Source organism: Rhinoderma darwinii, chromosome 5, assembly GCF_050947455.1.
Source record: "Rhinoderma darwinii isolate aRhiDar2 chromosome 5, aRhiDar2.hap1, whole genome shotgun sequence".
Classification (NCBI taxonomy): domain Eukaryota; kingdom Metazoa; phylum Chordata; class Amphibia; order Anura; family Rhinodermatidae; genus Rhinoderma; species Rhinoderma darwinii.
This window is the reverse complement of record NC_134691.1, coordinates 311,803,439-311,815,212: the sequence shown is the minus strand read 5'-3', so window position 1 is coordinate 311,815,212 and position 11,774 is coordinate 311,803,439. Positions and strand designations below refer to the sequence as shown.

The 11,774-nt window shown below is 38.8% G+C and overlaps 1 protein-coding gene across 1 annotated transcript in view; it reads left to right on the top strand.

Moving 5' to 3' along the window:
- The first annotated feature begins 213 nt into the window (after positions 1-213).
- Positions 214-11,774, top strand: part of CCNY (cyclin Y) — a 106,560-nt gene continuing 94,999 nt past the window's right edge. Inside the window, exon 1 of the mRNA XM_075827445.1 lies at positions 214-926. Coding sequence (XP_075683560.1) covers positions 773-926 — 154 coding nt within the window. The 5' untranslated portion in view covers positions 214-772. The remainder of the gene's footprint in view (positions 927-11,774) is intronic.

Below are 11,774 nucleotides of genomic sequence, written 5' to 3'. Positions count from 1 at the left end.
GCACACATATACAACACACTAGAGATTTATAACAACTACTGCCCCTAGCAACCAATCAGACTCCATCTTTCATTTTCCAGGGGTCCTCTGGAAAATGAAAGCTGAAATCGGATTGGTTGCTAGGGGCAACTGCCCCACTATTCCTTTGAAGTACTTTTGATAAAACTAGGCAAGGGGGGAGGGGAGGACAGTTTTTAAAGTCACAGTGCACAGAAAAGGACCCCATAACTGGCTTATATACGAATATGAAGAAGCCGTTCCCCAGGAGCAGCACCCCTGCACTTTGTCTCTCCACAATGCGAATCAATGGCGACTACCCGTACAGCAGACACTACCTCAGCCACAGAGCCGGCTCATCCCTGTGATACATCCATGACTATGACAAGCAGCAGCCGGGCCTCCCGCACACAATCGTCCTCCTCATGTTCCCTCCCCTTTGAACCGGAACCTTTTACAGTGACAGCCCCGGTCTGTGTGGTAATGGTGCTGGGGAGGAGAGGGAGGAGGAGCCGCTGTGTACCAGGGACGAGAAGCCTCATTAATACGGGATCTTATTAATCATGAGCCAGCCTGGGAGATGCCCGAGTGCTGGATCCACTATGAGGGGCTCTTGATCTAGAGGGATCAGCCCCCTCCCCCTACACCTGGAGATGCCCTGCTAGCAGCAGCACCCCAGCCCTGGCATCTGGAGCTGACACACAGGGGGGAGCATCTTGCTGATTTCTCCCCATCATTGCTCTGATCTGCTGAGAGGCGATACCAGGGGACCAGCATGGGGAACACCACATCCTGCTGCGTGTCTTCCAGCCCCAAGCTGCGGAGAAATGCCCACTCCAGACTGGAGTCCTACCGGCCGGAGCAGGACATCAGCAGGGAGGATACCGGGTGCAACCTGCAGCACATCAGTGACCGGGAGAACATAGACGGTAAGGAGGCGGGGGCGAAATGCTCGGCAAGGGCAAACGGGCGCCCACTATCTCCTGGGCACGTACAGGTGATGCCAGCTTGGACAATGAGCTGGTGCTATAATTGGGTGATAGGAGGGCTGAACATGGGACTGTCTGGCTAGTAATGTTCTGTGCTGCCCACCAGTGGGCGTTACTTGTGCACTAAACAGATGGCTGACAGTCGCCCACCAGTCTCCCCAGCTGCTGCAGAACCTCTCACTGATCATGGTATAGTGGGTGGAATATTGATTGACAGCTGGATTTATGGCAGTGATCTATTAATGTGTTCTGCACAAGTCATGCCTGCTGTCAGTCACATCAATGACACAATGTGACTGGGATTAGCAGGAGAAAGATCATACACAGCAGAGGATGCCCTGGTGCTTGTCATTACTGTACCCAGTGTACCAGGCATTATCTGGAGCTGCTGGCATCAGTGGATATCGGAGGATAAATGTTACAATGTATCCATAAAAGATGATGTTTAATTATCATCATTCTGTGGTTGTTACTAAAATGATTGAATCTGATTGATGGAAATCTGTTGTACCCGGATGGCAAATTGCTGTAAACATTTCCGTTGATACGATTAGATCTGCATTAAATCTACAAGAAGGAACATTCACGTAAACAATAGGGATTGACCGGCGATAGGAATTCTGAGCGTTGCAAAAATGTTGCAGTGTGTGCAACCATAGAGTTAATAGTGAAAAATGCCACAATGCTGGGTGAATCCGGGCAAACTGACCGGTTTTATATGTTACATAAATACAGGGGCCGGATCGGGGGCTGTGGGGGGCTCTCGTGTGTTGGGAAGGAGGGAAAAAGAAGATGATGCTGCCCCCAAAAATGTGTGAGATGCAAAATGCTTTTAACTGTACCCAAATAATACTTGACTCGCATTGATAATTGCCAATCTAGTGGTTTCTTTTTAGGATTAAAGTGATAAAATAACAACAGAATAATTTTTGAAGAGCACTTCTCCTCTCTCCTGACATGTCTGTTTAGTAAATACTTATATCCCCCATGAAATAATAATTTTGGAGCATCTTTTCTTAGAACCCTATGTTGTACCGTTCCTCTGTTCTTCCTCCTAGAAATGTATAACTAAATTGACAACTGGGTGTTAACATTCCCCTTATAAAAGGGGCGTGTCTCTACACAGACTGTGACTGTGAGCACTGATTGGGCAGTGTCAGGATGTGTAGGGACACACCCCCAACTGGTAAAACCCAGTTTTCAATTTATTCATAGATTTGTAGGAGGAACAACAGAGGAACCGTACAACACAGAGTCCTCCGAAAAGATGCTCCAGAATTGTTATTTCATGGGGAATACAATTATTTACTAAACAAACATGCCAGGAGAGGTGAGAGGTCCTCTAAGCGGGCTCCAATAAGATATTCATTCATTGATCAGAAACTTGTCACCATAGAGTTGAAAGTTGTACCAGAACCACAAAATTGCGATCAGATGGACTAAATTATTTTCACATCTATGAACAAAATATTTTTTTGTAGACTATATGGGCCTTAGGCTTTGTTCACATCTGCATTAGGGTCCCGTTCTGACGAACGGGACCCTGAACAGACACAAACTGACACAGACGGTCCCGTTCTGACAGAAAGCTAAGACGGAACGTCAGATTGGGACCCCAACGCAGATGTGAACAAAGCCTTACCTTGCTCTTAGATTTTTGTTCGGAGTTGACGTGTGGTTGTAGTCAATATTTCAGCATTCAGTAATGTTTAGGAATTTTTCTTATGAGTTTCATTTTTTTTATGTTTATCGATTAAGTCAGATTAAAAAAAGTAAATTTTTTTTTCTTTTTTTAAGATAATATTTCATGAAAATGCTGTCAATGTTACTATGCATAAATCCAGGGCTAGACCCGGGCAGCAGAGGGCCCCGTGCAGGAACCATATTTGGGCCCTTGGTCTTAAATACCAAGCTGTCAGTTAGGGTATGTTCACACGACAACGCAAAAAACGTGTGAAATGATGGAGTTGTTTTCAGGCAAAAACAGCTCCTGAATTGCAGACGTTTTTGCATGTACTCGCGTTTGTCACGGCGTCTTTTACGGACGTAATTGGAGCTGTTCTTCATTGGAGTCAATGAAAAACGGCTCCAAAAACGTCCCAAGATGTGTCCTGCACTTCTTTGACGCGGGCGTAATTTTACACGCTGTCTTTTGACAGCGACGCGTAAAATTACACCTCATCTGAACAGAACATCATAAGACCCATTGCAGGCAATGGGCAGATGTTTGCCGACGTATTGGAGCCGTCTTTTCAGGCGTAATTCGAGGCGTAAAACCCCTGAATTACGTCAGAAAATAAGTCGTGTGCACATACCCTTACGGTAGGGATGCCACGCGCTATTGGGAATCACTGGATTACCTTCTATTTATTTTCTTTATTGTTGGCTGCTTGTCTCCTATTTTGCTCTGCTCCATTAGTGCACATCTATGCTCAGCGGCTCCAGGTTCTCTACAATATATTGAAGTCTGTGGTATTCTTTGAGTTCTTGATTTAACTACGTGTCTACATGTTGTGTTCTGTTTAATTCATATTGTTCAGATTGATGTATCTGTGCCGCACAAACTATTCCATGATGGACTGGACAACATAAAGAGGTTGTCCAGTTTAGAAAACCCATTTTCATATAACCTATTAGCGTTTTCGGAGTTAATAGAGGGGTTCCCTGGTCAGGATCTTAATTTCTTGGACATAGTGGAGAGCGGTTACAAAGCGCGTCTCTCGCTCTGGGGGTCCTGTCCTACATTACACAGATGACCCATTGATTTTAATTGACACTGTGTAATGTTTAGTTTCTCCTGTGGTGGCGCTGTAGGGAAATTTAGCACTTACTGCCAGGTTTACCCACAGATTACAACTGATCGCTTGGGGTCCTAGCAGAAGGACACTTTGTGATCAATTTATTGTCAAGGGACGCTTCTAACAAGTAGGGATTGTCCAAAGCGGAGAACTTTATTAACAAACTAAGCTAACACAGGGAACAGAATATGATTTTAGGGTATGGTGTATTTATAAAAGTAACGCCAGGTAATATTAGAAAAATATTACACATCTGAAGGGAATCTGTGACCAGCATTTCATCTATTGAACTCTCCTCACTTCTCGCTGGCCGCTGCTGTCAAAAGTTCATTGGCATTATCCCCTCTCCGAAACTCCTCCTCCAACTGTAAATAACGGATTGCAAAGATTTTGCGCCTTTTATGGTAGTAATCCATCAGTCTCGTTAGTTTCTTATGCCCGCCCACCGCCGAAAATCCATTGTGAATGCTGATACCTCGTCTTAGAGAGCGCGCGTGCGCTGGTCGTGTATGGTCCGACACCCTTCCCTTCTACGTCCGGGCCTCAAATCTAGTTACTGCGCATTCGCCGCTATGGTGTCCCGTTGTGCGCACGCATCAGAACAGGACATCGATGCGCAAGCGCGGGATTTCATGTGTGCTGGGGGTGTCGAGGAGCTGTCAATCAAAACTAAAGAGGCGGGGTTAACTCAAAAAGGCATGAGGAATGAAGATCTGACTCTTTTATGCTCATTAGCACACCGTGCAGGAACATTAAAATACGGAATACTAAGGCCCCATGCACACGACCGTAGAATTTGTCCGCAATTGCGGACCGTAATTATGGTCCGTAATTATAAACCAATTAACTTCTATTGACACCTTCCCGTATATTTGCCGGAAGGTGTCCAGGCCATAGAAAGCCTCCGCAAAAAATAGGACATGTCCTATCTTTTGCTTTTTTACGTACCGTGCCGGCCATGCCCGTAATCGCGGACAGTGATTACGGGCACGGCCGTGTGCATGAGGCCTAGACGTACAGAGACTACTTAGAAGATAATTATAGGTTACATAAAAATGATTTTTCACCCACTACCACCAGGTATTGCTGGTTTAATAGGTGAAATCTGGTGACCGGTTCCCTTTAAGGCTATGCTCACATCTGCTCTAAGAATTCAGTTTTTCTGTTCCGTCATAGGAGAAGAAAAACAGAATTCAACACCCTATTAACTTTATTATGTGCAATAGGTTTCTGTCACGGTGTCCATCACTTTACCGGAGTAAATAGCGCAGCCTGCCCAGGCCCTGATATGTTTTGTCTTTTGATACAATTGCTTAACTTTTCTTATACATGAATAGTAATACAAGAATCCTAATGTCAGCAGAAATGGTGCCTATGTATAGGATTTATAGCGGGGTCCAGATTGTTGGGGTTTAAAGGGACATAGGTTTACAGGCTTTACGGAGATTTTTTTTTTTTTCTGCTGTGAAGGATTTTCATGCAGCGTTTTTAAAAGTGTAATATTGCTATTGTTTTAGAGGAAGCTACAGTTATAAAATTCAAAATAATTAAGTGTGTCTTTGTTTGCGATGTCATATGGGGACACTCTGACCACTTGAGGTTATTATGAATGAGTTGGAGATGAAGGTGGAATTCATCTGGGGGCTAACTTGCTGAAGCAGGGCAACGTCAGCATCAAAACTGATGCATCAGATGCCAAAACAGTTCCTATAGGAAAGCACGGGATCAGTTCTTGCATCAGTTTCCCACCGGTGTTTCTGTACCACGCTGGTGGGAAACAGAACCAGATGGTCAGACATATGTGAAGGGGGCCTGACTGTGACAAGTCCAATATACACTTCTTGCAGACAACCTTTATAGTGGGCCATGATTGCACCCACAAATCTGCATATTGGAAGGGGGGGGGGGGCTAAAAGGCTTGGAGACATAATGGGATACATTGTCTTGGGGATGGAGCGCTGCTTCATGGCACTACATCTTTATTAGCCGGACCAATATGTAAATTGTGGACAAAAAAAAGCTGATTCTTGGCGAGCGAATAGTATTTGGCATTGCAGACTCCCAGCAACCTGACACATCAACTAACTAATGGGATTCTATTGTATTATGAAATAATGCTCGTGAGGCTTGAATCACTTACTGGGCTTCCCATAACTGATCATCGGTGAGCATGAAAAAGTGAATCTCCTATTGATTTTATTTAAGATGCCTATGTGCAGGGACATTTGACTTTTGATGAGGGGAATGGTAATTCCCACATTTCCAGGAGGAATAACAGAGGCACGGATTAATGCAGAAAAATTGCTTCAACCATTCCCCTTGTCAAAGGGGCGTGTCCCTGTACAATCTCACTCAGTCAGAACTGATTGGATATTGTCAGTCTGTGCAGGGATACACCCCTGTCTGATAATATCCAGTTGTCAATCTATTCATACATTTCTAGGAGGATTAACTGAGAAACGGCACAACACAGAGTTCGGGTATGTTCACACGGCAGCCTCCGTTACGGCTGAAATGACGGTGCTGTTTTCAGGAGAAAACCGCTCCGTAATTTCAGACATAATGGCATGTGCAGGCGTTTCTCGCTGCGTCCATTACGGACGTAATTCTAGCTGTTTTTCTATGGAGTCAATGGAAAACGGCTCCATTTACGTCTGAAGAAGTGACAGGCACTTCTTTGACGCGGGCGTCTTATTTTACAAAATGACCGTCGGCACAGAACATCGTAAGACCCATTCAAATGAATGGGCAGATGTTTGCCGACGCTTTGGAGCCGTATTTTCGGACATAATTCCCGGCTAAAACGCCCGAATTACGTCCGTAAATAGGGTGTGTGAACCCAGCCTTCTAAGAAAAGATGAACCAGAATTGTTATTTTATTGGGAATACAAGTAATTACTGAAAACAGACACGTCAGGAGAGGCGACAGGTCCTTTTTAAATACAGTGTCATTTGTGGAAACATTAAAGTCAACATCCTTTCACAAAAATTTGACATGATACTGAAATCATTTTGACAGGGGTCCTTCTTTTTTCACAATTGTGCCCACATGCCCACTTCAGTATTTTCGTCAGGGTGCTATCCGTTGTTTGAACTGATAGCACCCTGACACATTCGTTTCAATGGGGCCATGCACGCTTCCATTGTTTTAACGGAACTGTGCGGCCGTTCCATCAAAAATAGGACAGGTCCTACTCCAGCCCGTTTTTGATGGAACAGTCTCGGCCTTTTCATTGATTTGGTCCGTGAAACAACGGACTGCACGCGGAAGCCATCCGTGTGCGGCCCGTGTTTCACGGAACCATCATTAGCGGCCGTACGACGGCCGACGGAAGTGTGCATGCCATAGTTCATGTTTTCAGTTGTACTCTAGTTCCAGTGCACCCCACGAGTCTGGGGTTAACTGTTAGGGTATGTTCACACGGCCTATTTACGGACGTAAATCGGGCGTTTTTGCCCCGAATTACGGCCGAAAATAGCGCCTCAATAGCGCTGACAAACATCTGCCCATTGAAAGCAATGGGCAGACGTTTGTCTGTTCACACGAGGCGTATATTTACGCGCCGCTGTCAAATGACGGCGCGTAAATAGACGCCCGCGTAGAAGAAGTGACCTGTCACTTCTTTGGCCGTAATTGGAGCCGCTATTCATTGACTCCAATGAATAGCAGCGCTAATTACGGCCGTAATTGACGCGGCGTTCAAGCGCCTGCACATGCCGGTACGGCTGAAATTACGGGGATGTTTTCAGGCTGAAACATCCCCGTAATTTCAGCCGTTACGGACCCCCGCCGTGTGAACATACCCTTATGTAAAATATTTCATAGCATCCAATAGTAATGTAGTATTATAGTAATGTAGTATTATAGTAGTGTAGTATTATTATAATGTAGTATTGTTATAGTATTGTAGTATTATAGTAATGTAGTATTGTTATAGTAATGTAGTATTATAGTAGTGTAGTATTATAGTAATGTAGTATTATTATAGTAGTGTAGTATTATTATAGAAATGTAGTATTATAGTAATGTGGTATTATTATAGTAATGTAGTATTATAGTAATGTAGTATTATTATAGTAGTGTAGTATTATAGTAATGTAGTATTATAGTAATGTAGTATTATTATAGTAGTGTAGTATTATAGTAGTGTAGTATTATAGTAATGTAGTATTATTATAGTAATGTAGTATTGTTATAGTAATGTAGTATTGTTATAGTAATGTAGTATTATAGTAATGTAGTATTATAGTAATGTAGTATTATAGTAATGTAGTATTGTTATAGTAATGTAGTATTATAGTAATGTGGTATTGTTATAGTATTGTAGTATTATAGTAATGTAGTATTGTTATAGTAATGTAGTATTATTATAGTAGTGTAGTATTATTATAGAAATGTAGTATTATAGTAATGTGGTATTATTATAGTAATGTAGTATTATAGTAATGTAGTATTATAGTAATGTAGTATTATTATAGTAGTGTAGTATTATAGTAATGTAGTATTATTATAGTAATGTAGTATTGTTATAGTAATGTAGTATTGTTATAGTAATGTAGTATTATAGTAATGTAGTATTATAGTAATGTAGTATTGTTATAGTAATGTAGTATTGTATTGTTATAGTAATGTAGTATTATAGTAATGTAGTATTGTTATAGTAATGTAGTATTATAGTAATGTAGTATTGTTATAGTAATGTAGTATTATAGTAATGTAGTATTGTTATAGTAATGTAGTATTATAGTAATGTAGTATTATAGTAATGTAGTATTGTTATAGTAATGTATTATTATAGTAATGTAGTATTGTTATAGTAATGTAGTATTATAGTAATGTAGTATTGTTATAGTAATGTAGTATTGTTATAGTAATGTAGTATTTTTGTAGTAATGTAGTATTATAGTAATGTAGTATTGTTATAGTAATGTAGTATTATAGTAATGTAGTATTGTTATAGTAATGTAGTATTATAGTAATGTAGTATTGTTATAGTAATGTAGTATTATAGTAATGTAGTATTATAGTAATGTAGTATTGTTATAGTAATGTAGTATTATAGTAATGTAGTATTGTTATAGTAATGTAGTATTGTATTGTTATAGTAATGTAGTATTATAGTAATGTAGTATTGTTATAGTAATGTAGTATTGTTATAGTAATGTAGTATTGTTATAGTAATGTATTATTATAGTAATGTAGTATTGTTATAGTAATGTAGTATTGTTATAGTAATGTAGTATTAGAGTAATGTAGTATTGTTATAGTAATGTAGTATTATAGTAATGTAGTATTGTTATAGTAATGTAGTATTGTTATAGTAATGTAGTATTTTTGTAGTAATGTAGTATTATAGTAATGTAGTATTGTTATAGTAATGTAGTATTATAGTAATGTAGTATTGTTATAGTAATGTAGTATTATAGTAATGTAGTATTGTTATAGTAATGTAGTATTATAGTAATGTAGTATTGTTATAGTAATGTAGTATTGTTATAGTAATGTAGTATTATAGTAATGTAGTATTGTTATAGTAATGTAGTATTGTATTGTTATAGTAATGTAGTATTATAGTAATGTAGTATTGTTATAGTAATGTAGTATTGTTATAGTAATGTAGTATTGTTATAGTAATGTATTATTATAGTAATGTAGTATTGTTATAGTAATGTAGTATTGTTATAGTAATGTAGTATTGTATTGTTATAGTAATGTAGTATTAGAGTAATGTATTGTTATAGTAATGTAGTATTGTTATAGTAATGTAGTATTATAGTAATGTAGTATTGTTATAGTAATGTAGTATTTTTGTAGTAATGTAGTATTATTGTAATGTAGTATTGTTATAGTAATGTAGTATTATAGTAATGTAGTATTGTTATAGTAATGTAGTATTTTTGTAGTAATGTAGTATTATAGTAATGTAGTATTGTTATAGTAATGTAGTATTGTTATAGTAATGTAGTATTTTTGTAGTAATGTAGTATTATAGTAATGTAGTATTGTTATAGTAATGTAGTATTATAGTAATGTAGTGTTATAGTAATGTAGTATTATAGTAATGTAGTATTGTTATAGTAATGTAGTATTTTTGTAGTAATGTAGTATTATAGTAATGTAGTATTGTTATAGTAATGTAGTATTGTTATAGTAATGTGGTATTATTATAGTAATGTGGTATTATTATAGTAATGTAGTATTATTATAGTAATGTAGTATTATAGTAATGTAGTATTATTATAGTAATGTAATATTATAGTAATGTTGTATTATAGTAATGTAGTATTATAGTAATGTAGTATTATAGTAATGTAGTATTATAGTAATGTAATGTAGTATTATAGTAATGTTGTATTATTATAGTAATGTAGTATTATTATAGTAGTGTAGTATTATTATAGTAGTGTAGTATTATAGTAATGTAGTATTGTTATAGTAATGTAGTATTATAGTAATGTAGTATTATTATAGTAATGTAGTATTATAGTAATGTATTATTATAGTAGTTCAAATAACGAATTGATTAACAATAATTTTATATTGTATCAAATTTGAAAGTAATGCGGCCCGTCAACTTCACATTTTTTCTATGTGCGGCCCATTTACCCGGCCGAGTTTGGGACCCCTGCCTTAGAGCATATGAACAATAGATATGAGGAAAGCCTTAGGCTTATTTGTCCATGTTTCAATATAGAAAATCACTTCCATCGTTGAGGATATTTTCTAGTGTGTGCCCCGTTAACAACCAACATCTCTATAGTGATGAATATTGGAATGCTGGTTTAGAAAATGACCCATCTACAGCTAGCGTTATGAACAGAATGATAACCGGTTCATTCACTGCACGTAGCCGCGATCAGGGAAAAATTGGAGCTAATGTACCTGGTATTTGCTGCCTATATAAATGATAACCGAGATTTTCCTCTGCAGAATGAATCACCTTTTAGGTACAAATGAGAATCCGGCTTTCTATTGTGTTGTCAGTGTAAGGAATAGACTTGGATATGATGAGAACATTGTTCCGAAATTACCTCTGCACTGCATTACATAGGGCATTTAATGTAAAGTCATTGTATATGTGACACGCAGTATATACTCTAGACGTCTGTGAGAGGGATGAGATTGTCACAAACCACCATCATTCACTGACACCAGTCACATCTACGGTGTGTTTCAGCAGATATATGAAGAACAGGCCCATACATAGCAAATCCTTCTGACTTCCCCTTAAATAATCACGCTTGGATCGCACAACCATGCATGTTTATTTCAATGGGGAGATGGAGACGAGCTGCTACCAGACGCCTCAGACAGCGGTTTATCTCCCAGAGTAACCGAGGAGCGGGTATGCTGAAAACCTAAACGCCTTATTTTCCTTTCCGCTAACATTGGCTGCCTCCATACACATTCGATTGTTGGCGAATCTAGCTGGAATGGGTGGGTTAAGCTCAGTTATACGTGTGGGTAACTTTAAATGACTCAAGTTGAGGAGTCAGATCTTTCTTACCTATTTGTACCAACGTACACGCTAAACGTGTCTATAGGGCTCCATTGTCAGAAGTGTGTCATTGGTGCGTCGGTATACCACAATTTTTTTTTATATATGTAATAGCATTTTAGACTACGCTATTCCATCTAATGCATTATGGTAAAAAAAAAGTATATACCGGTATTAGATGTATACTATTTTTTTTTTTTCTTTTGCATGGTAGCCAATGGGTAATTGATGCCACTCTATGGCATTTTTCACAGGCATCCGTTAAAAGTATACATCATGAGATTTTCAATAGCTTTTTATGATGTACGGTATCTGCTACAAATCTTTACTTTTTCCAATACAGCTTCTATGTATTCTGTCTACATAGAAGCTGTATCGTTCTCTCTCAACTAATTCCGTCAGTTCAGCTGAACTGACAGCTCGGCTGAGGGCAGATCCTGTGTGTCTCAGTCTCTGACTCACAGGATCCACCTAATATCAGTCACATCTAA